Source organism: Myiozetetes cayanensis, unplaced genomic scaffold (genome assembly GCF_022539395.1).
Source record: "Myiozetetes cayanensis isolate MyiCay16 unplaced genomic scaffold, myiCay2020 scf57, whole genome shotgun sequence".
NCBI lineage: Eukaryota > Metazoa > Chordata > Aves > Passeriformes > Tyrannidae > Myiozetetes > Myiozetetes cayanensis.
Genome location: NW_026087820.1, coordinates 45,940 through 73,640, shown reverse-complemented (window position 1 = coordinate 73,640; position 27,701 = coordinate 45,940). Strand labels below are relative to the sequence as shown.

The following is a 27,701-nucleotide window of genomic DNA, read 5'->3' as shown; positions in this document are numbered from 1 at the left end:
GTCTCGTATTTGTTTGTTTAACAAGTAAGGCACGTTTTGATTACATTTACATGGGGAAGAAGCCAGCTCTCTGCAGTGTCTTAGGGGGATGTGTGTTTGTTGCTAAGCAAACATTTACAGAGTGAGGACAAGGGCAGCTACCTGGGAAACCCTCTGTTTTTGTAAGGGTTGTTTTGCACAGGGAGGTTATGATCCCAGTAGGAAAGGCGGTCATACTGTGTAGGGTACCATTTAAAATATGTGTGAGAGCTAACGCGATAAAGAGAATAGCATACATCATCTCACATCCTTTAAATTCAGGGAACCCCAAGTGGTGCAGTGTCAAATAGGCCTCTGATCCACACCCAGCAACACCATGCAGACCCCACTTGCAGAGAAGGTTCTCTCTTTTTTGCCATTATAACTATTAGAGGACTGCCAGAAAACAGCTCTGTCTGTTATTCCTGCTGTCAGACAGAAAGGATGTTTGCCTGGAAATTTCTTGCCTCAGTTTTAGACAGAGGCCAGGATACAGGAGTGGAGGTGTCTGGTCTGAGAGTTGCCCACAGGCCTTTCTGTATGATGAGCTGGCTGAGGCTGTCCTGTGGGCAAGGGATTTGTGCCGCAAACCCAGGCCTGCCTGTAAGCAGCACAAGCCTGTGCACAGTCGGGTTTACATCGGCTGCCAGGTGGGATCAGGTGCCATGGCAGAGATGGACAGAGCGAGAGCCCCAATGCTGCTCACTGTGGGATGGGGTGCTCAGTGTCTTGAATGCAAAAGAGATTCTGCTGCACGAAAAACACCCTCCTGGTGCCAGAGAGGATGCAGAACTTGAGAGAATCTGGAAGCTGATTCTATTATTTTTTTTTAAATCCAGCTCTTTGGGAAAGGAAAGGCAGGAAATACTGTCAGCAAACTGCCCAGTCCTTAAACTGGAGATTCTGGTTTTTACTAGTCAACACTCTGCATTCCAAGGTGAGATGAGGTGATATGAAATGACCAACTTGGGTCTTGTTTGGTGTAATGCTGGATCAATTTATTCAACATTTAATTTGATTATTTTCTTTCCTCTTTACAGCATTTGCCTTATGGCATTTTTAGTTTACTATCCTCAGGCTGTTCCAGCTCTCGTTTAACTGGGAAAGTGAACGGGTCTGCCCAGGGGGACAGTTCTCCAGCCAGTGTTGTTTCACACTTAATTGATTATTTGGAAGCAAATGTAAGATCTCTACTGATAAAATCTGCAGATGATGTAAAAAATTGCAAAAAAGTCATGAAGAGAAGATAACAGTGGAGAAGAGCAGCAGAGTAAGGCTCTTCACATCAATTTTTGTCTTAAAACAGTCAAGTGCAAACTTACATACTTGCAGAAGATGAAGGTGTATAACTCCTCCAGAGAGGACTCCCTGTTAAAAGACAAAGGTGAGTCTGTAAAGAAATTGACTGTATTAAAGTGCCAGAAGCTTAATTTGTCTAGGACCCACTGTTTTAGACACTAAAATTCAGAGCTGCCCCAGCCCTGTAAAGCTGACAGTATAGGGTTAAGACATAACAGATCTTTACAGGTAGACAGTCTTGGGGAAACAGATGTTGTTAATGTGAGACAGTAAAAAGGGCAGAGCTCACAGCCTTTTTTTTTTAAGGCTTGAAGCGAAAAGAGGAAAAAAAAAAGAATATATGAGAGTTTCACAAAACTTACCCCAAGATTGGAAAAATATTTTATGTGAGATGAACTCCTGTTGTGGTAAAGCCAAGGGGTAATGGCTTTAAACTGAACTTAACGGTTTTAAACTAAAAGAGGGTAGATTCAGACTAGATATAGGAAAGACTATTTTAAAAATGAGAGTAGTGAGGCCCTGGCACTGGTTGCTCAGAGAAGCCAAGGCTGCCCCATCCCTGGAAGTCTCCAAGGCCAGGTTAGACAGAGCTTGGAATGACCTGATTGAGTAGAGATGTCCCTTCCTGTGGTGAGGAGGGAACAGATGGCCTTTAAAAGCCCCTTCCAACCCAAACCTTTATATGATTCTATGAACTCTAATGACTTAGACACTGATTAGAGTGTATGAGTACATGTACTGAGTGAAAACACTGGATTCTAAAGAGGCTTTTAAATGTCCAGGGGTAAGGCACAACAACCACCAAACTAACAGCTTAAAACTGTAACAAATAATTCCAAGGGGAAACAGGCACATGCTTTCAGTGCTGGAAGTGAGTAGTTAGTGAAATTACAGTGGTAACTTTTCCAGTGTACTACAATTTACTTGGTTTGTGTAACAGAGATCATTAGAGGCCTGTGTGAAATTACTTGTCAAATGTAAGTGGACAGAATTAATGGTCCTTCACGGCCTTAAGTTTCATGACTGTCAAAATATAGTGGATGAAAGATACATAAGAGAAATCCATTAAATGCTGTTAACCACAAATCCAACAGCTCTGGCACAGCAGGTCTCTGAACCAGAAATCCCTTGGAGCTATGAGAGCCTTCAGGAAATGAGCACTGTGATGATATTTTCTAGACTTTTAGTGACAGAGTAAATGAGTCAGGTGTGCTTATGATTTAACTCTATACCACTATTTTTGTGTCATTTTGGACTAGGTCTTTTTCAAGGATGCACTTTAGTTCAGCCAGAAATGATGAACAATGTGAGGATCATGATACAGAGTTTGTGGATTACAGTGGGGTCATCTTTGACCTTGTACCCCTGGGGAAATTCATACTCTCATTGGGTGCCTGTGTTACCCCAACACCAGGAGTGTGTACTTTAGTACTTCAGTTTCTTGTACATCACTCCATGCCCTTGGATAGTTTTCTTCCTTGTCATCAGTTGTAGTGAATTTCTTCCACTGCATGTCCTAGACTGGCTGATGTATCCTGTTGCCATAGTCTGTGTTGATCCCAGAGAAAGACCTAGAGTATATGGTACAAACACAGGAAGCTTCTGTCCCTGCTGCATTTTTAACTTCAAGAAACAGGTGAAAACAGACTGTCCATCTTCTCACCTGTGACAGAGCTGCCACTCTATCCCTAACAAGTGTACTTAAAAAAGTACCAAACCCAGATACTGTCAACTCAGATACTGTATCTGATCATAGTGTCCATCAGTCTTCTCCAAGACTGGAATATAAATGATGCGGCTCTGCCATGTGAGTGGGACGTGCAGCCCATCTCCCCTGGGAGAGGGGGCTGTTCCCCCCTCTTCCCTGGGACACACCTGGCACCATTCAGGTGTGTCTGGGCAGGTCCTGGGATGGCTGCACTGAATCACAGCTTACAAGTGCTGGATCTTATCCTTCCAAAGTGGTCCAGAGCCAATTCCCAGCACTCTGGAGAGTGCAAGCCTGGCACTGCATGGTCTAGGCTGTTCCACAAAAGTTTTGGAGTTGCTGTTGGTCAGATCAGATGAGCAGATACAGAGGACACAATACTCTCATTAACAGGTGCACATTTCCCCAGCTACTACAGCAGGGTGTTGTTGCTCAGCAGACTCCTCCATTCTTAACTCCAGCATGAAGAGATCATTTCCGAGGAGCTTGCTCTCTTCTGTTTGGCCTTGAGCGTGGCCTTGTCACACATTCATCATGAAACACTCTGTACAGCACTGCAGAGCATGTCCAGGTACAAGTGCCAGTTGAGTCGCCTGCCAGGAGTCCTGGCCTGAACCACTATACCAGGTGCTTTTGTGCCCTGCTGTCCCAGGGTTTGCCCCTCCCAAGTCCTGTACCTTGGCCAAGGCAGCCACCCTCACATATTCCCATTTCAGGCTCTTTCCTGGATGTTCTAAGCACTTAAGGTACCTTATCTTCTCGGCATGCATGCTGAACCGTTGCTGCTGACAGGTAACGGAAACTCATCTTCCATTTGCAAGTGTTTTGCTGGTGCAAGTAATGGTAGGAAAAAGCTTGAAAATATGACAGGTGAAAAATACAGTGGAAAAGATGAGCATGTGTATAGTCCCCCTTTAAAAACACCCAGAGAGACTTAAATCCACCTTAAAATCTTAACAATGTTTTACTTCATCTTTTAGACTTAAACCCTTTTTGAATATGTGGAGCTGGCAGGATTGCTTGTCTCCTTAGTGGAGCTCAGTCCTTTCACCGCTTCCTCACAGCTCCTTGTAGGATCATCCCAAAGTATTTGCTGTCAGTGCTCATCCTGTCCAAACTTCCCTCCTCCTCTCCTTGGACTGGTCCCACTGAGTGTACCTTCACCTTACTCTGTCAAAGCACACATCGTAGAGATGGTCTGCGTTTGTGAAGCAGTTTTCCTTTTCCCATTGTAATTGGCACCGCACCACAGACCCACGGTCCACCAGGCCCAGCACCCTTATCCTCACCCCTTGGGAATCACCAACTTCTTAAGACAAGGAAAATCGCGTGGATAGTGGATCGCAGCTCTGGGCCGGTTCTGCGTTTGAAGGATCGGTCGTGCCTTTGAGCTACCCTCATCCCACTACGGCCGTGCTGAAATTCTCACCGTGTCCTGGTGAGCCCCGGGCCCGCCGCAGCCGGTGCGAGCCCCGCTGCAGGTGTAGCCTTGAAGCCGGTAGCGCTGTCGAGCTCTACTGCGAGCGGCCCCGGCCGCGACGGGCAGCGCGGGCAGGGCTGGCACCGGTACCGGTACCGGGCACGGGCCGCGCTGGGCGGGGGCTCTGCGGCCGGGCCCGAGCGGGCCCGGCAGGCGGCGCTGTGGAGCGCGCGGAGGCTGCGGCGGGGCGGGAGCGCCTCGAGAGCGGCGGGGCGGGGGCGGCGGTGAGTGCGGGTCAGGGGCGGCAGTGAGTGCGGGTCAGGGGCGGCAGGGGGCGGCGGTGAGTGCGGGTCGGGGGCGGCGGTGAATGCGGGTCAGGGGCGGCAGGGGGCGGCGGTGAGTGCAGGTCAGGGACGGCAAGGGGCGGCGGCGCTACCATGGGGATGGGGCTCTGTCGGCGGTGAGGGGCGTTGGGGGTGGGGGACGCGGGGCTCTGTGGCGGCGGGGCCCAGCGGTGGTAGGAACTGGGGGCCGTGGCGGCCCCGTAGCCCGCCCGTCCCTCTTTCCCGCTTTCCCGAGGCGGCAGGACCGCGGCGGCCGACGGCGCTGGGAGGGTGTGGGCGCTGCTCCCGCCCGTCCCCGGGAGGAGCTCCGCGCCGCGCCGCCCCCACGGGTCTGGGAGGGCGGCAGGGCCCGCGGCCGCACCTCCCTCCCGCCGCAGCGGCGCGGCCCGGGCCGGGCGCTCTCGCAGCGGGACCGTCTCCCCGGCGCAGCGGGCGCGCCGCACTTTGCAGACGCTCCCTCGCCGGTGTCCGCAGCGCCGCGCAGGCGCCCCGCGCTCGGACGGCCCCGGCGGGAGCGGAGCGTGGACGGGACGGTGAGCGCCGCGCGGCCCCGCCGCCCCCGCCCCGGCACCCGCGGGAGCTCTGCCTGCGGGACGACCCCCCCGGCGGCGCCCCAGGCCCAGGCACGGACTCGGGCAGCGCCCGCAGGGTTCGCCCGGCCGGGAGACCGGCGGAGTCGGGGCAGACCCAGCGGTGCCTTCTCCCGCGGAGCCGCAGCTGGAACACCCCGACGGCTGCGGCGCCGGTCTCTCCGTTCTTCCCCGCGGACTTGGCTTTGCGCGGTGCAGCCCCCGCCGGGTGTCCCAGCGCAGGCCCCGCGTCCTCGGCCGAACCGCGGCTTTTCTGCCTCGCAGGGACTCGGCTGGCTCGGAGGGGCAGAGAGGGGGGGAGCCCAATGCTCATTTACCGCTCCCGAATGTGGGCTCCAGGCCCCCTCGGGAGGGTCTCCTTTAGCATGTACTGACTTTCCCGCGGGAGACACCATCACTCATCTGGAATTGCCCATCCTGCCCTGGACACGGTCCTATGGAGAGGAGGGTCCTCCTAACAGGCTGTCCCTGGAGACACTGCACAGCCAGCGCTGCCCTGCGGCTAACTGCCCGCTGTTTCCGATGCTCCAGGAACAACCAGCCTTCACACAGGAGAAGGCAGCTTTTGAGAGAGAGCATTTGTCTTGCTGCCCCACAGTTCTGTCTTCAGAGGGAGATACACGGTCCCAGATAACTCTCTCAGGACTAACTGATCCATGTCTGTAGGAGACTGGTGCTCTGCATGGCCTTCCAGAAGATCTTCCTGACTTCCCACACATACAAACCATCTCACTGGTGCCAGGAGCTTGCTGCTGGGATTGCTGCTCCCTCCCTGCTGTTCCCTGAGGCCTGAACTCTCTTCCGTTTACTGCATCGCCATGGCCTGTGGAGGGTCCCCTGTGTGCAAGTTGCTTCTGGGAAGACTGAGGTAGAATTGAAATGGGGGACTGAGGAGTAAGCAAGGTTATTCACCAGTTAGCATGACCTGGGAGAATGTTTGTGCAGTATCCTCACCTGCTGCTGTCAGCACTGGCCTTATTGGAGAGACTGGCTTCATCCTACTGCCCATCCAAGGGAGTCCTACAGCTTCTGAAAATACTCAGTTACTTGGCGTTGTCTCAGGAGCAATCAGTGACCTGCTGTTTTCCATGGGAACACCAGCGAAGCCAGCCTGTCTTCCCTTGCTGAATCCCCTGACCCCTCTTCTGAGGAGGAACCTTGCAGCCTGGCCTTGCCCCTGAGGCAGGGAGAGGGTGAGATTCCCAACACTCAGCCTTTGCTCTCCTTTTCCTCAGTGCTGCAGTGATGTTCCTTTCTGTACCTTGTGCATTCTCCTTCCTCACTTGCACTGCCTCCACTGCAGTGTTTGCCTTAGCCCCTGCTTGCCTAGGCTCTGTCCTAACTTGACTTCAGCTCTGTTTTAGCAGAACTCACCATGATCTTCTTTCTGCCCTTTGTTCTTCCCTTGTTCTGACCCTGCTAGACCCAGAACCTCGGTTTCTGTGCCTGGTGGAGTTACCTGTGCTTGTGCTGCACGGTACTGGCCAGGCTGGCACTGCCATGCTCATACTTCCCTTTCTTGCCAGTCTGTTCTTTAAACAGTTGTGTCTAACCGCATGCCGAGGTACGAGCTTACACCTGGGAATGCTGCGCGTGCTGGTGACACCTGTTCTGCTGTAATGCTGCTTTTCTTCATCAGCTACAGTACAGAGCTGTAGGAGCAGCAGGGCTTTGTATGTGCACGTGTAGCTGGCTCAGCTCTTCCCAGCTTCTTTTCCTTCTTACCCTTGTTCATCTTCTCTGGGACCTATCATGAGTATGCAGACACTGAAGCTGTCTGAACTATACCCTAAATCTGTGGGATCATTAGTTCTCCCGGTCTGCAACACTCTCACCCTCCTACTGGGGCAGCTGATGGTGGCTGCTGAAACACTGCAGTGTTCTGGTAGCCTTTAAGGAGTTGATTTCTTTAAGGATGAAAGCAAGCAGACTTGGTTGATGCATCTGAACTGGCCTCCCTTCCCAAGGGTGACCAGAGATGTCTGATGGCAGAAACGTAACTGAGAACATCTCTGTGAGAAAAATACCCTTACTTCTTGGTTAGGCCAGGCAAATTCCAGGGATACCCTCCAATCCTACCCACCCTATTGTTCTTATCAGTTTTCTCAATATGTTGACAAGTTGTAGGCAAGTGGTGACTTTCTGCATGCTCTTTTCAATCTTCCCAATTTCAGGCTAGTTCTCGTGGAGAAGCTGAACAGCCCACATGGATTGGCCAGTGCCTGGGAAAAACGGCTGTCCTGACAGCCTGGATGTGCCCCATGTGCAGGGTCTGCAGAGAAGCCCTGAACCACTATGTCAGTTGCATCCTTCCTTTCTTGCTTTTTCTCCCATTTTGTTCCCCCCAAGTTGTGCTGCTTTTGAAGTGTCACCTGAATTGGTGCTGTTCTAGGAAATGTTATTTATACTGTATATTATTTCCCTCTCACCCAGAACGTGCTTTCTCTTTTTCAGAGTTGGATCCAAATGCGTCCTCGTCCCTCTTGCCTTAGAGCTGATCCTGCTTCAGGTCACTGAGAACATCTGCTGCTAATTCAGCATGACATAATATCTGGTCTCCTGCCCCATCCACAGGATAAGTTTCTTGCTTCTTCTTGGTCCGTACAGATGTGACTCCAGGTGTTCAGCTGTCTTGTCTGCTACAGGTAGGTTTTAGCTCTTTGAAAAGTGATCTGTTGTAGTTGGGAAGGATGTGTCCGTGCTTCGTATTGGGGCTGGAAAATGTTTGCCTTTGGACATATGGGAGATATTATGTTGTGAATAAATCCTGAACTGTCAGCTTGCCTAAAGGACCTAAACTGGTCCTTTGAATAGCCAGCTATTTCTGTGATAGTTTGTGGTAGTTCTGGCAGGAAGATGCCGATTTGTCAGAGTAGACTGGCTCAGAGCGCGTGACGTTGGAGGATGCAGTTGCTAAGGGGAGTAGTAGGAGCAGGAATTCTTTGTGGTAATCCATTACTCCATTTGCCACAAGTAAATGTGATTAGTTCTTGTCCATTGCTAATTGTTTTGTAGGGTTCCCACACTTCTCAGAGCAGGTTTAAATTAGCTCTTCCCAGGTGGTAGACTTCTCTAGTATTTGCTGTTGTTGGATGAGCATTGGTCACCTCCATGACAAGGTGCTCAAATCTGCCACTCAGCTATTTATTTTCTACCATTAGTTCCATTCTTCATGTTGCTTCCACTGGTGAATATGCACCTGTATCCATCTGTCTGTTTTCCCAGTCAGTACACAGTATGCCTGTAAGGGACTTTGTTTTTTCACAGCTGTATTGGTGACTTCTCACCTTTCACAGCCTGCACAGGTCACCCTGCTGTTGTGTAAATCATCTGGTAGAAGAAATGCATTCTATTTTGCTGTGGAAATAAGTAGCTTGGGTTATAACTATTTTATTTTTCTGTTTTAAGACACATTAGGCTTGTTATTGTCATCTGATGTGGCCCTTTCCCCACAGTACTGCACAGCCAACTGCAGAATATGCACAGTGCCCAGTGCTGCTGCCTTGCCTGCGTGGTTCTGGGTGAACCAGGGCAAGCCTGGCACAGAGGTACCAGCCCCAGCCTGCCAGTGGGAACTCAGGCGAATTTAAGGACTGTGTGCACTGAGTCAGACCAGAATTTCCCATCTCTGACTGGTATTGGAGGTGTGGAACAGAAACAGGAAAATGAGGCAAATCACAGAATAATTTTTTTCTTGCATATACATTTTAAGTTTTTGCAGTCATCTATGGAATAAACAGTGTTAGCAAATCCCCCATATTCCTAGATCTGCTGGTTAAATGATAAGTTATCCTCTTTGGAAGGAGTTGTTCCAGTTTTCTGTGATTATCTGTTTTGTCACTATTCTGTCCTTTTCTGTTCAGCTGGATGTTCTCTTGGATTCTGAGTCCAGGGAGGATTATAGAACTTTGGCACATCCTTAACGGCAGTGGGTACCTGTATGCAGCTCCCACCTGTCCCTGAGGAAGGGTATGCCTTTTTGAAAGGCAGTTTGGCAGTTCTCCTCATTGAGGTTCCAAATGATTGAAAACTGAGGGTATGAGTTTCCAAATGATTGAAAGCTGGGGCAGGAGAGGGCAGGAGGAGAGACCAGACATAAAGAAACTGGAAGTAAAGACAGTGAGAACAACAACCTGGTAACCAGGAACCGCTCTTGTGATTTTTTTTTCACTTGTGTTTGCACTTTTGGATGGTGTTGGGTTCAAGATGAGCACTGAGTGTCGGGCAGCAAATGTGACAAAAGGCTTCTTCTAGCTGACATCTGGGAAAGTTCCTTTCTTTTCCAGTTCTGACATCCTACTCTTATTTCCTTCTGTTGCCGTACCTATCACATGCCATGTTCTCCGTGCCTATTAGCTTGTTAAGAACCCACTGATGTTAAATGCAGAATATACCTGCTAATGTGTATTCCTGCAGAGAGTCCACAATTCTCACTGGAATCGGAAGAGCTTGTGTATTAAAACTCCTTTAGCTTTTTGATGAAGGTAAGGTATTAATGGTAACCCTCTGTTCCCTCAATCCTTTGGAGCTCTTTCCTCTTTCAGTGCAGTGTTGCCACATCCATTTCCAAACAAAGTGCTTGGGTTAAAACATGGAATTTGCTGGTCTCCCCTTAAACTGAACAGCATTCCAGGAGGTTATCTTTTCTGGAAAGATGCATCTGGAGGAACTGGATTGTGCTTAATTTAAAATGTAAAGGATTAAGAGTTCTAGTGTTATATCCAGGGAGTTATCCAGGTTTTGCATTTATGCAGAAGTGTCCTGAGTGCATTGAAACAAGCAGATATCTACAATTTACATGTCTTCTAGCTCACAGGGTTGTGTCGCGTTCTCTATAAACTGTCATAATGCAGACACTGGCTAGTAGGTCTTGTTCAGTCAACAAGTGAGGTGTGTCTGATTTTTGTGAATTGACAGTCTGAGGTGTCCTTGTCAAATGTTTCTGATGTGTACTGAGTAAATGTGAAAGTAACAGTCATATTGTCGTTCCTGTAACTGGATGTATTTCAGAGCACTGGCAATTCAGTGCTGGACAAGGCCCCCCATGAGCTTTATGTAAAGCTGTTTGGGTCCTCCTTCCATCTTTTTCAAAACTCTATTCATTGGTTCCAATGTTTGAGAGACAAACTTCTGTCCTTTCCAGTATGGCCTCTGACAGTCCCGTAGCATCCTCTGTTCTGTGCTCTGTTCTGGAGTCCCCAGATCTCAAGGTAAGGACTGGGGGAATGAAGTCTTGTCCACTGAAGGAGAAGATCAGGTCCTAGACCATCTGAGGAACATGAACATACACACATCCATGAAAGCTGATGAAACGCATGCCAGGGTCCTGAGGGAACTGGCTGATGGTGAATCCTCTCTCTCTCCTCAGTAATACTCATTAAAGAACATCCCATGATTGTAGAAGCTGAAGCCCTGGCGTCAACACCAGCCCTGAAGCCGAGGGTTGATCTACATTGCTCGTGATTGTTTACAGATTAATGGATCTGATGACTAAAAGAGACTTTTGGATCATGTGACACCCATATTTTACTGAGCACTAATGGATTTCCATTTGTGCTTACTGTGACCCTTATGCTTCCCACAAAGACAACCTGCAGTTTGGTTAACTATTGGAAATTTAAAATTGAATATACTGCTTGTAGACCTTCGAACAATAGAGGGTTTAAGAACTTAGATAAACACCTGTTAAGAATGGCTTTGGCAGGTCTGTACTGACTTGGGGCCAGGAAGGATTTGAAGCTCTAAAGACCATGCCAGCCCCTCTGCTTTGGTTTGTAAATCCCCTGTTTGTGACAGCGAGACTGTCCTGAGGGCCAGGGGTGAAAGCTGGAATGGTGTCGCTGACCTGTGAGGAGAGTGAACTCTGCTGTGCTCCCAACTGGCAGGTGCCGTGTGGCAGCATTTGTGGCAGAGTTTGTTCATGTCATCTCTTGTCCACTGGCTCTTGTTCTGTCTTTCTTTTTCTATCTCATTTTGTAGCTTTTTATCACTTGGGATTTTGTGACTCTACTTATATTGAATGTCTTTAAATGCTATCAGTGCATTCATATCTCAACTTTATGTTTAGATGATTAAACATTTTGCATTACTTAAATCTTTCATGGACAGCATTTTTCAGACTTCTGGACTGTATTGGTACTACTTTATTCAGTGTTCCAACATGGATTTCTCTAGTGATTGACCTATACAGAGAAACTCATCCTACTGTCCTTGCTTTCTGCTCTTCACAAATCCAAAAGTTCTTTTGACTCTCTCTGCCACAGTGCGGCACAGAGTGGCACAGTGTGAGTTGTTTTCCCACTGTGATCTCTACTTCCTTTTCACATTTTCCACTTTTCAAGACATGACCTCCTGCTTAGAGGGATGTTTTTCATTCTTTGTTCTTAGGTCGTTCCTTGCCTTTAAACACACACTTTGAATGGATCTGTCTCAGTAAGGTGGCTTGATCCAGCAGTTCTGCCCTGCACTCCAGTGCATTAGAAAGGACTTTGTATTCATTTCCATGTGCTGAATGATACTGCTGAGTGTTGTCTGACTAGTTACTAACCCTCCCTGTAACTACATTTACTGTTTAACTTGGGCCAGAAAATGAGGGACATTATTGATATTTCATAGCTTATTTGTAATCAGAAAAAAACAGTCTAACAATACCCAGTCATCTCTCTGTCATGGTCTTTCAAATCCCTCATGATTAATGAGGGATTCATTATTGATTAGTAAGCTGCCCTTCAGAAGCATCCTGTTAGTGCCCAGTAGAGCCTGGCTTTTGTTCTGTGGGCTTTTTTTTCTTCACAAAATTTGACATTGTTCTCTTAATACTGAGCATTACAGCTCTGGATATTCTTGTATGAATGAAAGTTTTTTGTCCAAGGGTATCTGTTTGTGGTTTGTAAGTAATCCTTGTGCCAATTTTGTGCTTGGTAGTCCAGATCTACCTTAGAAGGGAAGTGAACCAGCGTGGACTGCCAAAACCAGCATCCCTGGGTTTCTGTGGGATCCAGGGTTGTGCATAGACCAGCTGGGGCTCAAGGCAGTGTGATGGGACATGAGAGACATCTGCTGTCATAACTTTGCTGTGGACTGTCTGGTGCTTTTAGTCTCCATCATCCTCTGAAGTAACTGGTGGTGTGTGTCTTGTGGACGTTTGACATGTACAGATTTTGCTGAGTGGCTCACCAGGTCAGAAACTTGGATACTCCTTACTTATTAACTGCTTTTTACATCTTCAGTGTCTCTTGGAAAGTCCTATGGCAGTTAGTGCCCCAGGCTGACTATTTTGCATCAAAAAGCTTTTGTTGATTTTGAATTACTGTCCTCCGGTTTTGTTGGCAGTCCTTTAGTTCTCCTGTTGCGAGATCATGTGCTCCTTTCTTCTCAGTGATAGTCTTAATTCTGTATGTTTCCCCCCTCCTCTGCAATGTAAACAAGCATTCTGCTTCAGTTCCTCTTCCTAAGAGGATTTTTTTGTACCTGGTCTTTCCATATCTGTATGTTTAGTAATTCTGCTTTTAAAGATGTGACCAGCACCAGCTACAGTGTTATAAAAGTGGGAGACAGCTACTGAGTGATACCGTGTTCTGTAATGTCTTCTGTCAGGCTCTTCAAAACTCAGATTTTATTTTCTGAGTGAATGCTTCTGTCAAGGCTGCAGCCATTCTCATCTGTCAATAACCTTAGTGATGTAAATTGCACATGAAGTTGTAATTAGTGGAGTCCTGTCTTTTGTCCAAATGTTAGCATGCCAGTACGGGTAAGGAGTCAGCATGTCTTCTGTAGAGACAAATGGTATCTCATGAGTCTGTTACATCCTTGTTCTATTCTCTATTGTGCCCCTGTTTTATTAGGATTATAATTCTTTGATAGGTCATATAAATAAGAGCGGGCCTGTCAGCATATTGCACTTCGGTGTTTTGAAAATGCTCTTGTGGCTTCTGGTTCTTTGGATTGCACAGTCACATAGGACTCATCTTCCCTCTCCTCTTCTTTCCCTCCTTGAACTGCTCTGTGGAGGCCTGTTCCACGCATCACACCTTTGGTCTGTGCCAGCTGCACAGCCTGTTGTTCCTGTGCTCCGCTGCCTTCAGTCAGAGCTGGTGGCTGCATACTTTTGCATCAGTATGGAAATGTTACCTGAGTGCTTGTTGGAGCAGTCAGCTTGAGGAAGGGTCAGAAGGCAGAGGAGCAGTGCTGGGCTAGGAAGCAGAGCCTTGAAAAAGGTAGGAAAATACAGAAAAGGACAAGTGATAGAGGTAGGGGTAAGGAGCTCTGGTGAATGACCAGCATTCTGGAAGTGGGCTTGGGGGTTGTTTTGACATAAAATACAGATTAGGAAACAGAAAACAGGCAGAGGCATGGCAGAAGTGCTGTGGAAAAGAGCTGTACATACAGAGAGCTTCTTTATCCAGGACAACTTAACCTCTTTTGCCTGCCTGCCACCTACTCATGCTCCTGTTGGGAAAAAAAGTAGCAAAAGGAAATAGTGGGAAGTCGTTTTGGTTTGTTTAGGTTTTGTCTTCAGGAATGGTCTCAGGTGTTCAGCAAGGCTAAGTGCCCAGGTCCTGCCCTTGGGTCAACACAACCCCCTCCAGGAGCTGGCTGGGGCAGAGTGGCTGTAAAACTGCCCAGTCAGGAAAGGCCCTGGTAGTGCTGGTGATAGCGGCTGAACATGATCCAGGTGTGCCCAGGTGGGCAGGAAGGCCAAGGGCATCTGGGCTGTACAAGTCTCAGTGTGGGCACAGGCCCAGGGCAGTGCCTGTCCCTGTGCTGACACTGCTGAGGCACCTCAAATCCTGGGGGCAGTTCTGCACCCTCCACAAGAAGGACACTGAGGGGCTGGAGGTTGTCCAGGGAAGGGAACGGAGCTGGGGAAGAGGCTGGAGCACCAGGAGTGGCTGAGGGAGGTGGGGGGGCTCAGCCTAGAGAAAAGGAGGCTTGTGGGGATCTTCTCACTCTCTACAACTCCCTGACAGGAGGGGAGAGCTGGGGGGGTCGGGCTCTGCTCCCAGGGAACAAAGGACAGGACAAGAGGAGACAGCCTCTTTAGCAAAAGGGCTGTGAAACCCTGGCACCAGCTGCTCAGGGAAGTGGTGAGATCACCATTCATGTAGGGATTTAAAAGATATGTAGACATGGCACTTGGGGACATGGTTTAGTGGTGGCCTTGGCAATGCTGGGCTTATGTTGGACTTGATGATCTTGAAGGTGTTTTTCCAACCTAAATGATTCTGTAATTCTATTCTGTGATTAATAACTGGACTGTGTTCCCCTTCACTCTTAGGGCACTGCACTCGTTCTATAAATTGAGAGTGGAGAAGGGGCCCCTCTGCTGCCAGAAATGCCAACCCTCCGGGCTCCATTATGGGATATGCTATCCACTGCTCCTTTGGGCCCAGTCTCCAGCTGTCTCCCCTTCCCCACATCAGGTATAGGGGAGCAGTGGACCCCTGTTTCAGTCGACACTCCCTCCCCAAATTGCAAATCTTGACTATCAGTGCAGTTTTTTGAGAAGGATGGGGAAAAAGGTTGTGAGGGAGGAAAGAATGTGGAAAGGGACCATGTCGTACCAGCAGTGCAGTGCGCACTGCGTCCTGCGGCCCAGGGAACTACCTTGCTGCTCCTGTGTGGCTGTGGTGCAGATCCCACCTCCACCCAGGTCCCAGGCTGCATCTCTCCCTGGTGAACTGGCCGAGGTGGCCACAGAGCAGCAGTGGGGATCTGCTGGGGCAGCATCTGTGCTCATCCTCCAGCTGTGCTGACCCAGCTGTGCTGAGCTGCAGTGTCCGTGCTGACCTCAGCTGTATGGACCTGCAGCGGCTGTGCTGACCCTGGCCATGCTGAGCTGTAGTGACTGTGCTGACCCCGGGTGCACAGAGCTGCTCCCACACTGACAGCAAAGCTTGGGAACACAGAGGGAATCTGCCGTGTGCTGCCGTCCGGCACTGCCACCCCGAGGCCTCCAGTGTACAGAGCCCACATTTACAGACGTGTTCAAGTTAAAACTAGTGGAGAAGATGGGGGAGAGATGGACACTGGCTTTGTCAACCAGCTTTTCTCGAAGCACAGGTCTAGACCACAGGAAACCCAAGGAGAGGAAGGAATCAGTTTTACTGCACATTAGATCAGTGAGAGTGAATTGGAAGAGCAGAACAACAGGAGAAAAGATTTGCAGGCATACGGAGGTGTGTAGGTTGGCAATGTAATTTTAAACGTTGATATCAAAACCAGATATTAATCTGACGTATTATAGCAAAATGCTTAAAACATATTCTGAAAAATACGAATGGGAGAATGATTGATGTGTTTAACGTGGGGAGGTGATTATGACTGTATAAAGCTCCTTATGATCTTACAGACGCTGGAATGATTTGGGCACAGTGTTCATCAGTCTCCAAAAGCAGTGGCTGTCTCCTTGGCAACAGGAAGGCATGTGTCTTGTTCCTATGGCAATGGACCAAGGGCTCCTCAGGGAGGCTGTGCAGAGCTCAGCAGCAAAGGCTCCCAGGTCTTTGTTGCTCCTACCTGGAGCAGAGGCTGTTGGCACATTCAGGTGCTCTGATCCTGCATCTGAAAAGAAGGAGTGAGCTGCAATAATGGGGTACTGTTCCTGCTCCCTGTGTAAAACAGATTGTGTTGTTCCATCTGAGGAGTTCCTTCCTGAGTCCCTAATTGCCAGCATTAAAGACTTCTTTACAGCTCTCCATAAGAAAAACAGGACTTTTGCTATCCAGAGAGGCATCAGAGAGTGTCTGATACTGATTCTTCCAAAGGAGTGGACAGACAAATCTGAAAAACAGGAAACAAAGTAAATTCAGGGTGTCTGCATCTCAATAGTCCTTTCTGGTGTCTCAAAGAAGAGAACTGTGCAGAGGCACTGACATGTCTACCTGCACTAGATCCACCACATAAGAACTGCTAATACAGTGAAAAAATTATGTGTAATAGGCACCACTTCTAAACCTGCTGTGATGCTCTTCTAAGGGAGCAAACTTATATTTAGCAGAGACCAGAAGACGAATGCAAGCAGAGTTTAATGTTTTTATCTTTTTTAAATATGAGGCGTGGGATGCAGAAGCACTACGGGAACAGTGATCATTTCAAAGTGATGAACTGGGAAAATTATTTTAGAAGTAACATTTTGCATGCCTTCCTATGCATTTTGTATAGGTACTACTAAGCAGTGTTTGTTTTAATTTTTTTTCATCAACGGCCTGTGTTTCATTCCAGTAGCTTCTTCCTAGTCCTGCCTTCATTATCCTACTGTTTTACCCCCTAATACCTACCTGTTAAGGTAAAAAGCGTTTTCAGTTGTTGCTTCTGAACTGGTGCATATGCTTCCAGGTAAGGGCACTCCAGGTGTTTTATCTTTGCCTTGTTTCTGCTCCAGTCTCCAGGCTGTGGTTTCTCCTGTGAATCAACTGCATGTTGATTGGGCAAGTTGACTGAATTTCTTGTAATGCTTAAATCTTTCCTGAGAGGAATCATAAAATCATAGGTGGTTGAAGTTAAAAGTGATCTCTGGACATAGTGTGGTCCAGCCTCCTTCCTTGGAGCTGGATCAGCATGAACAACTTGCTGAGTACCAAGTTCAGTGAACTTTTGAATATCTGCAGGGATGGAATGGAGTTGGTCTCTGGGCCACCTTTTTTAAGTAAAAACCCGTTCACCTGTTGGGTATGTCCAGCTGGTTTAAACATTCCCTAATCGTGTCTTCCTTCACCTAGGGCAAGTCTTCCTTGCTCCACACTTTCTTACTTGTCTCAGAAGCCTGGGATTTTTGATGGCCAATCTTGCCAGTAAAGAAAGAGGCAAAGAAGGCATTCAGTACTTCAACCTTTTCTGTGTTTGTTCTCAGCAAGTCCTCTCCCAAGTAAGCCCACATTCTCCCATGTCTGTCTTTTGCTGCTGAGATATTTGTAAAAGCCTTTCTGTCTGCCCTTCATGTTCCTCACCAGATTCAACTCCAGGTGGGCTTTTGTTATCCTAATTGCATCCCTGCATGCTTAGACAGTGTATTTGTCCTGCATCACCTGTCCCTGCTTTGGCCTCCTGTAATGCTTGAGCTCAGTCAGGAGCTCCTTGTTCATGCATGCACGCCTCCTGCTGCTTTTGATTAATTTCCTGCCTGTGGGGTGAACCAGCCTTGAGTTCGGAGGAGGTGATCTTTGAAAATCAACCAGATCTCCTGGAACCCTCTTTCCAAGGCCATAACTCAAAAGATTCTTCCAAGCAGATCTCTGAACAGGTCAAAGTCTGCTCTCCAGAAGTCTAGGGCTGTGATTCTGTTTTCTACCCTGCTTCATCCTCTTATGTTCCTGAAATACTCCATCTCATGGTCCAGCCGAGGCTGCTCTGGACCCTCACATTCCTGACCAGTTCTTCCAGCAGACCGCCTCTCCTTGTCTGCTCCTCAGTCATCTTCAGTGTGCCCCAGAAGCCTCAGTTATTCCTTGTGCCTTGCTCTGTTATCCCCACAGCAGATACTGGAGTGGCTGAAGTCTCCCATGAGGACCACAGACCAGAGATTGTGAACTTGGGGATTTTTCCTGCTGTCTGTGGTTTCGCTACTTCATCCACATCAGGTGGTCTGGAGCAGACACCCACCACAGCATATGTGTTGTTCTGCCTCCTAACTCTGGCCCTGCCTCTGGCTATGAGCTCTCGGCTGATTCTCTGTTCATCCCAAGGTGGAGCTCTGTGTGCTCCAGCTGCTCTTGGCTGAAGGGCAGCTCCTCCTCCTCACCCCCAGCCTGCTCTTCCTAAAAAGTCTGTCTTCAGCCATCACAGCACTCCCATCCTGTAGTAGTTAAGTCACCTTGGAATTCAGTGCGTGTTCAGGACGGAAAGGGATCAGAGAGAGCATCAGTGACAGTGTGTGGATGATTGGAAGCTTCCTGTGAGGAGGGAGAGCTTCCTGTCACTCTAGGAGCAGACACTGTGCTATTGTTGTAGGAATCAAGAGAATACATCACAGCTTCACCAGTCCGAAGAGACGGAGTGAGGGCCTTTTGTCCTCCAGCCAGAGGCAAATGGCAGAAAGAGCCTTTGAGGGCTTCCTGCTCTCAGGTACTTTGTTGTAGGGAGGATCCTGGCCATTTTTATTCTGGGAGATTGCAACAGGATCAGGAGCTGAAATACTATTTGACCTATATGTCATCCATTCTTTACCAGGTGCCAGACAAAACAGTCATTTTCTGGGTGTTCAGGGCTTTGTCTGGTTTGAAATGTCAGAGAACTGTATCCTGCAGGCAGGCAAAGAGGGTTCACAGCACTGATCCTTTGGTAGACTAATGGACTTGAAGTATAAGGGGAGATCAACCCTAAGCCTTAAAATAAGGTCATAACAAGAGGTGTAGGTCTGCAACTGATTTTTTTATTAAATTAATTCTTATGGGGAATTGTGACTCTTGACTCTTTGGACGAGACAAAAAATCCTGGAGTTGAGTGGCGTGAGAAGAGTGTGGCAAAGCAGGTGCAGGGCATGGTAAAATCAGCAAATGCGTCAGGCAGACGGATACAGAATTGGGCCTTTTTACTCCTGTTTTTCACATTTAGACAGTTTCAGAGCAAATTTTTGCCAGTGGCATTCCAGGGGGATTTAATCAGAGTGAAAAAAGTATTTGCCAAGTTCAGAAAAGACAGAATTGCAGTGGTGTGATATGCAGTGGCAGGAGCTTGAACTGGGGAAAGGAAGGATTGACTCAAATAGAAGGAGGTGGAGAAAGTGAAAATTTAAAAAAAGAGTAAGCGTTAAGACAAAATCAGCCAAGAGGAATTGTTGATAAAGATTGGATGCAGTAAGAAAGAATCAGTTACATGATAGACAAAAGAAGTTCTGAAGAACAGAAATATAACAAGCTTTTTTTTGTGTTGGAATATTTCTTGGCCCATATTCTGCTCCCCGTATTTCTTATGGTTGGAATAATAGTGATTAATCTTCCATTACATAAACTTTTCACTAATTTTTAAAATTTGTTTTATTGTTTAGATTAGGTGAATACCCTACTGGAAATTAATATCCAATATCTTAACTAAAGGAATTTAAAGAATTTTTTTTTTTTAATTTTCATGGTATCTCAGACTCTTAACTAATAAATTAGAAAGCCTTTATAACCTTAGCAGAGATTTATGTGTTATTATCTGGCATCATATTTATAACTAACACTCAGTGTTGCTGTATCGTATGTCCATATACCAGCTTGGCTGTGGCACTGGAGCCCTCGGGAATCTCTTTGAAGAAGGAACCATAGTTATTTCCCAAGAGAGAACAGGGTACTCAAAATCCCCAAGTGCGTTGTTTCTATGGTTTCAAGTTGCAATCTGGGTATAAATTGATCAGAAAACAGGTGCCAAGGATGGGGTGCACAGGGTAGGAATTTGGTGGCTATTCCAAACAAGTGTAGCCTGACAGCTGTTGTGCCAAGTCCCTGCCTGTCGGGGATGACTGGTGCTCTCTGTTCCACTGTTCTCCTTCTATTTCCATCTGTTAACTTCATCTGAGAGCTGTAAAGGTCAGAGACTACATTGTTCTTAGCTGTATGTCCTCATACTCTCAGGCACCAGAAACTACTGAATCCCAAGAATGGGAAGAATTGTGACATGCAGCAGACGATGTGAAATAAGGTAGAACACACACCTCTCTTCTCCCTTTGAAAGTTCACGGCCGCACACAAACAAGCCCTTCTGCTGTGCGAGTTCTCCACCGTAAACTTTTGCTTTGAAAAGCTCCAAATGCTTTAATGATTTAACTTATGTTTCTTCTGCCTGTGTTTCTTCTACACATGTTTTGAAGTTGATTTAACAAGTAACTTGTGCCACCACTCATGCGCCTTGTCATTCTGACGTGCTGTTTCCTGGGGTCACAGGCAGTGCGTTGTTGTGCACACTGTGCCTGGTGACCCCACTGCTGAGGACAGGCTGTTGCTCTGAGCTGGGAGCTGCCAGCCCACTGTGCCTGTGCTCTGGTGAGGGAGACAGCAGACAAACTGCTGTGTTGTGCTGGAGCCAGACGGTTCCACTGCTGCCAAACTCCGTTGCTCAGAAGGAGCCTCAGTCAAAAGCCCAGCTGGAGCCCAAGCGCCATGATCGTGTCTTGGTGCCACAAACAGCTGTGCTCGTGGTCCTGTGATTTCATACATGTATTTATGTACTGGGTGAATGGACTCTGAAAAGATTAGCCAACCATCCTACCTGCTCAACAGACATAATGCAGTTCTTCCACCTCAGGATTTATCTTCCACCACCAGCTTGAGTTTTTCCAGCTTAAATCTCCTGTCTAACATTTTAGGCCCAGTCAAGGTTTTTTTTTTCCCCTGCCTTGACTGGCTGTGAAACTTCTCCAAAATCTTCTTGTGAGGATTTAATCTACATATCTTTTACTTCCTTCTTTTAGATCTTTGAAGATGGTAAAACAATCTGTATGTAACAATCAACCTTGGAGTCCTTAGTAGCCACTTTCCTTCCACTTGTTTTTATTATTTCTGTATAACCTTTCAGTAATGTTACATACAAATTACATACAAATTACGTTCCTACTAAGAATTTCGGGCATATGATGATGTTTTACTATATTGCCTTTCAGTCACATTTGCCGTTTCCCACTGGCTGCAATCTTCCAAAGCCATTACGTTTGCTGTAATCAGGTACCATTTGAGATTGACTTTTTTGAAGTAATCTGTTTGTAATAGTTGCAATTATTCTGCCAAATAAAATAATTGAAAAAGACATTTGGGCTTGTCTGGCAATGCAGTTTTTTTATGATCACCACTGTTCCTTGTTCTCAATTCCATGATGCTCTAAGGCCGGTGCGATTGTGTTCCCCTGTTAATTTTTCTACCAGTACAGTTGAAGTGAGAGCTAGATTTATGAGACAGTCCATGCCAAGATTGCTGTTTTCCTTCTTTGGTTCTGTGCTTCCTCCAGCCTCCTAGTGCTCAGTTCTTTTGCATATTAATATTTGCATATTAATACTACCTTTGATCTATATTTACTTTCTATTGATTTGCTTAAACTATAGACACTTTTCAAATGATTTTCAGTGAGAACAGGGCATCATTCCTAGCATTACTAATATTAATAAAAATGGACTTTAAATTTGTTTTTCCTGACAAACAGGCAATCGTGTAGGTTTTCTTAAAACACAGAAAGGCAAGAGTACTAAAGACAGTTGCATTAACTTGATCCTAAATCCATGCAAGGTTAAAGAATGATTTTTAAAAGAGTAAATAGCTGAGCACAAGGAGGATATGCATGGTATGAAAAAGCAACCTAAGTTTATTAGCCTACTCTTTCTTAGATAAATAATTTTCTACACAAATGAATTAATGTCTTAGTTGTCTAGACTTGGGTGAGGCCTTTGATACAGTGCTATCTGAAAATCTGGCTGGGACTCAGAAGAGAGGTAATAGCAGAACTGCAGTGTAGGTACGAAGCTCAGTAAAGAAGACATAGAAGACATTGCAGTTTCTTGAGGATTTACCTTGGAATTGATGTAATTGAATATTTTCAGTAATGCCCACAGCACAAAAATAGGCAGTATAATAACTAAATTTGCTGATGACGCAAAATAGACAGGTATAGTTACGTGGGGAGAACCACTTGACTCTCAATTGCACAAACAGAAAACAGCTGGTATCTGGTGACTGGGGTCCTGTCCCAGAAGTCGGCACTGCACGCAAGACATGGTCTAATGGCAGTGATTAAGAAAGAAGAACAGCCCAGTACATAGTCCATGCGCAGGAGAATGTGAGGCTATCACTGCCAGGATGCTGTGGAAGGCAGCTGTGGGCCTAGAGAGGTTTGGAAAATTTCTGCTGGTGAGAGAACTATTAATGCCACACAAGGATGGGGCCTGGAGACTGGAGATGCAGTTCTGTCTGCTCTCATTCTAGCCAGGTTAACTGGGACTGACAGGGAAAAGGCTGATGGAATGATGAGAATTGGGCACTCAATTTTAAGAGAACAAATAACAGTTTCACTTGTTTAGTCTGACAAAAGGAGGAGTTGAGTGTGGGTGTGACTGCTTCAAAGCATAAACATCAGACACAAAAAATAACCATTAAGGATAATGTTGGTAAAATAATAAATGGAAATAGCCACATGTACAAGACCCAAGAATTCATAGCAGCTGTCCCCTGTGAATTTAAAGTGCAGTGGAATAAATTTATGTCAGAAAAGGTTATATGTGACGTGGTTGCTATTGGTTATACATAGAATCAGAGAATCCTAGAATGGTTTGATTTGGAAGGGACCTTAAAAACCATCCAGTCTGACCAGTAGATCAGGTTGCTCCAAGCCTTGTCCAGCCCAAGGTTTGAATACTTCCAGGGATAGGGCAGCCACAGCTTCTCTGGGCAGCCTGTGCCAGGGGATCACCACCCTCACAGGGAAGAACCAGCAGTTCCCAGTTGCTGACCCAGCAGTTCCCTCTGCTGTTTTCTGTCAGTGAGTGACAGCAGGTGAATCCTTTATGATGCTCTTCCAAACATACCCCAAAGTCATTGTTCTAACCATCAAATACAGGGAAGAATACTTTTTCGACTAGGGGCAGTTGGTTTGGGGGTAGTTGCTGATAGGCCTTTTCTCTGCTCCACCGGGATTTCCCACCAAGAATTCCTCTATTTCCTTCACTGAAATCCATATTGCCAACTGTTCTCCTTCCAGGACCAAAGTCTTCCTACTAACTTCTCATACTCAGCTCAGCTCTGCCCTGCCCTGCATCAGCAGATGGGCACTGCGGCCTTGCCTGCAGAGCTCTGGTTCTTTGCTCAGGTGTGTGAACCTTGCACAGCTGTCCCTGCACAGGCTGTATAAAGGAGGTTTGGTGAGGAGGGAAAAGTGGAGGTAAAGGTAGAATAGGGCTGGACAGCTTACCATGACGTCATGCAGAATTGTACACAGCTGGCTAAAATACAAGTATGGTTGATGACATGATAATTCTGATGGCTCATTATTTTGCATCCTACAGCATTACCTATATATTTCCATCTCCTGGCATCCCTGCTGTTGCCTTTGATTACTTTTAAAATGATCAGGAGGTAAATTTGTAATTATCTCTCTACCTCTGCAGCCTAATGTTTGGAATCTCTGAAGACTGAGACAAACACTTTTCTTTGCCTTCACTCATTCTTTTTTTTGCCTTTATTTCAAATCTTCTTTCTTTCTTGATGTGTACTGCAAATTGTTTGTGTTGTTTCTTCTTTTCAGATAGATTTTAGGAACAGTGGAAAGGCCTAACACAGAAAGAAGGGTCTATGGTACAGTGATGCAAGATCTGGGAGTCCAGGAGAGAGCAAAAAGCCGCAGTATAAAAGCTGTATGGCACTTGGAAATCCCCAAAGGATAACTGGTAGCACTTGGCATATGCATATTCCTCATTCTTACATTGCTATTACAATCAGATGAATACTTAAAAAAAAAAAATAATAAGAGACCCTTTTTGATTGGCTTAGACTTTTTTGCATGAGATCTGTGAAATCTGTCAGGGGAAACTACTCTAGATAGAAAAAAAAAAGGCCTATCTTTGTCTTATGAAATTCCATACAGTTTCCATAGGGAAATAAGGCAAAAGGAACTTCTGGAAGTCATGTGGTCCTTTGTCCTGCCCCAAGTCAGAATTTACACCACCTACATTACTCTGGACAGATGCTTGTCTAACCCATTCTTGAAAGATCTTTGGCAATGGAGATTCCCAAGATTCCCATCCTTGCTTGGTGAGCTATCCCAGAACATCTCTACTGTCACTGTTGTGGTCTTCCTTAATATCGAACATAAATCTTCCTGGGAGAAATTTTAATCCATTATTTCCTGTACTGTGTATATGGGGAACAGCTCTTCCTTGTATGTGCAGCACCTGTTTGGATACCTGACGACTGTTGTTTTCTCTTTATTTTTTGGGCCTTACAGTTCTTGTCTCTTCCTGTTCTCCCCTGAACCATGCTGGTGTCTCCCACATTTCCTCTAATGTACAGACACCCAATGCAAAGGCCAGTCTGTTTGGGACACTGATGTTTAATACCACAACAAGATTGCTTTGAAAGAGTTTCTCTGCAGTTCTGGCAAAAATTAATTTTGCAGCCTCGGGGGAGTGTTGAGCTGGGACAGCTTGTGCCCTGGAAAGCTCAAGGGATGCAGGGAAGGAGGAGACACAAAATGAGGAGAAAAAGAAGAATTGAGAGTATTGTTGACACTGCTTATGCTGCCACCAAGGGGATGAGAGCAGTGGGGCAGCATTCCTGCAGTTCCTGCTCTTCTGTGGGTTTATCTGTTTATTTTGTGTCATTGTCGTACTGATAACTCACATTTAGTTTGTGATCTATTATATCCACAGATATTTCTTCTGAAAAAAAACAACCTCTTCAGCCAGTTGTTCCCTGTCTTCTGTTTAGACAGTTTCTGTTCTGATGTGGAACTTCGCACTGTTTCTGATTGAATTGTGGTTTGAAAAAACAGGACATATCTCCAGGTTCTCAGGATTTTAATTTAAATCATCTCTTGTAGCAAACCTGTAACCCCTCCAAACCATATGTTGCTAGGAAATTTAATAAGCATGTTCTCTAGTTGATTATCTGTACTGTTCATGAGAATGTTGAGTAATTTTTAACTCAGGAATAAGTGGTCATTTCTTTAGACTAAGCAGAGCCCCAATCTTTGGATATTTTCTGTCTGGTTTCAGCATGTTTTCTATGCCATATTGCATCATTTGGGAGTATTTTAAGTTACAGTGAACAGAGCACTGCTGACTTTAATGAAAACTGGGTGAGGGAAACCATGCCTGCTTAAGGAAACCAGCACCTTCATGTATTTCTGTAACTACCCACAGATCAAAAAATTGCAAACAGCAGCAAATCTGTGTCCCTAAAACAACAGCTAGGTTCTTCTCTTTTCTAACCTGGCCATCGTAGTTTAACAGCCTGGAAAGCCTGAATAAGGGCACAGAACTAAAACGAAAGCACACACACACAGACAGGAGACCAGGTGGGCTCTTGGGGCCCCAGGAGGTACTGAGGAAGGTACCTTCTCTGAAATCAGACAGGCTGGGAATATGGCATGAAGTGAGCTGGTAGTGACCAGCTGGTGGCATGAACTGGCCCCAGTGTTTGCTCAGCCTTCAAGAACCAGTGGAGGAACAAGAGCCTTGTGGGGAGCTGCGTGGCACGGAGATCTTCCAGGCCAGAGATGGCTGGGAGCTGCCAGGATACTTGCAGCAATTGGGGAAGACTTGGGTTGAACCATGCACTTTTTTAAAGAACATTGACAATTAATTCCAACACTTGTATGGAAAAAAAAGTTGGGAAAATAGAAAAATAATTTAAAATTAAATTATGTGCTGTTTCTCTTAATATGGGAGAAGACATTCTTGCACTGTAACTTCACTCATTTGTGCAAATGCCTGGCACAGTAGTTTTCCTGGTCACTATTGTGGAGAGTGGAAGAATTACAGGAAATGGGTTTAGTTCTCAGCTAGGTGATGCTGGGCAAATCACTTCCATCCATTTTGTACCTTATTTTCCATTTGCAAAACAAAGGAGCTGCTTCTATTGATTTATTTTCTAAAGTACTTGGAGAACTAAAATCATACTAAGAGCTGAGTTTTTATTATGACTTCTTTTATTTTTTTTTTTAAGCTGTCTATGGCTAAAGCGACTCTGCCATTCCTTTATTTTAATGTCTGGCCTTGGAATTTGATGTTCCAAGACTCTGTTTATTCGATGCCTGTTAAGAACAACCAGGTAGATTACAATACATATTGTATGGTTTGTGTTCAGCTGAGATTCGTAGCAGATGTCCTCCTGCTCCAGGAAGCAATCAGTGCCTGCCGCCGGAGATGGGGCAGCTGCGGCTCATTGTTGTATCTACAGCTGAGGAGAAAATTAAGAAAAGCTTAAAACCCGCAGCCGAGCTAACGCCCCGGCCGGGCGACAAAGGGTCGGGGCTCCGCGCCTTCGTCCGTCCCGGGAACCGCCCGACCCCGCTCTCTCCTGCACGGCCCCGGCCCGAGCTCCCTCTCCGGCGGCGGCGCGGCCCCGGCCCCGCGCCTGTACCCGACACGGCCCCGCCGAGCGGTGCTGAGAGTTAAGGCACCGAAAGGGTTAAGCCGCTCCCGCCCGCGCGTCCCCGCCGGCCCGCGCTGACCTTCACGGGGCCGCGCCGGGCATGCGCGCGCCCGGCGCGGGGCCGCGCTCCGCCCGCCGCGGTCCGGCACGCCCGGCCCGGTCCGGCTCGCCCGGCCCGGCCCGGCCCGGCCCAAGGCCAGCGGCCTGGCCCGGCCCCCGCCCGCGGCGCGTCCGGGACCGCGGCCGGCGCGCGCCCTGCCCGTGCCGGGCGCGCCGTTGCCATTCGGTGCCGATGGTGCTGGCGGCTGAGCGCGGGGGGACGCGAGGGGGGACCGCGCGCCGCGCCGAGCCCGGAGCCGCCGCCGCCCCTTCCCGCGCCGGGCGGGCGGGGCCGTCACGGCGGCTGTCGGCCCGGAGCCGCTGCGGCCCCGCCGTGGTGCCATTTCGCGCGATGAGGGTCGGCACGGCGCCCCGCGAGCAGGGGGAACAGCCGCATCCGCACAGGCCGGGGCCGGTGACCCGCCCGCCTGGACCGCCGGCCAGTGCGGCCTGTGAGGACAATGAACGGCGTCTGCCGGGAGCAGGGAAGGGGCTCACACGATGGGAGCCAGCATTTCTTTGTGAGTCTGCGATCTAAAATACATAGCTGGTGCCGGCCCGACGCTGCCCTTCAGATGAGTTAACCCAACGTTACTACGTCTACCAGACACGTAGCAGTTGGTTCCAGATTACACGTGCCTTTAGTTCAGTTACAACTGCTGGAATAGGAGCACTGAGTAAGGCCATGTTACTTTCCTTAGCATGTTCCTTCTGAGGGCTGAGAGAGGGAACAATGCCCACCCTCCCAGAATTTCTGTGATTCCTATGGATGTTGCTACACAGTAGCACTTGGGTTGGAGTGTCCCTAGAAATCAATGGAGCTCACTGTCTCCGTCCCCATGTGATCTTCATGGCTTGCAGTTCACTTGTGGACAATGCAGTGTCTTTTCTGTGCTTGTTTTTATTACTGGTTGAGGGCAGAATTTTATTTATTTGTTTCAGATATGATTCTCTTCTGTTTTCAGTCTTGCCAGAAAAGTCCCAGCCCCCAGACAAGAATTTCAAGCAGAGGAAGAGAATAAACCCCTCTCGTAACCTGGCAACATGTCGCCTGTTGCTGTGCTAAGCAGGCTGGGGAGCATCAGCCCCTGCGAGCCGTGGGCAAGGGGAGCTGTGGGAGCAGAGCAGTGCCCCAGGCCACCACTGTGGGCTCAGCCATCATGGAGGAACCGC

General features: G+C 47.4%; 1 protein-coding gene and 1 long non-coding RNA gene across 6 annotated transcripts in view; one reads left to right on the top strand and one right to left on the bottom strand.

Annotated features, from left to right (window-relative positions):
- Positions 1-4,710: 4,710 nt before the first annotated feature.
- Positions 4,711-27,701, top strand: part of SMARCD3 (SWI/SNF related, matrix associated, actin dependent regulator of chromatin, subfamily d, member 3) — a 68,150-nt gene continuing 45,159 nt past the window's right edge. Inside the window, exons 1-2 of one of the 5 annotated variants that reach the window (XM_050334709.1) lie at positions 4,711-4,729; positions 7,834-8,024. Coding sequence is in view for 1 of the 5 variants with exons in the window: in XM_050334706.1 (XP_050190663.1) it covers positions 26,990-27,049 (60 nt within the window). In the remaining 4 variants the exon portion in view is untranslated. Of the gene's footprint in view, positions 4,730-5,466; positions 6,573-7,833; positions 8,025-26,974; positions 27,050-27,180; positions 27,206-27,701 lie in introns of those variants that run through there. The other 4 variants (XM_050334708.1, XM_050334707.1, XM_050334706.1 and 1 more) reach the window with 4 other exon arrangements.
- Positions 25,949-26,609, bottom strand: LOC126650175 (uncharacterized). Its single transcript, XR_007631342.1, has 2 exons — positions 26,509-26,609; positions 25,949-26,234 (listed from the first exon to the last, which is right to left on the bottom strand). It is a non-coding gene; the product is annotated as an uncharacterized LOC126650175 (long non-coding RNA).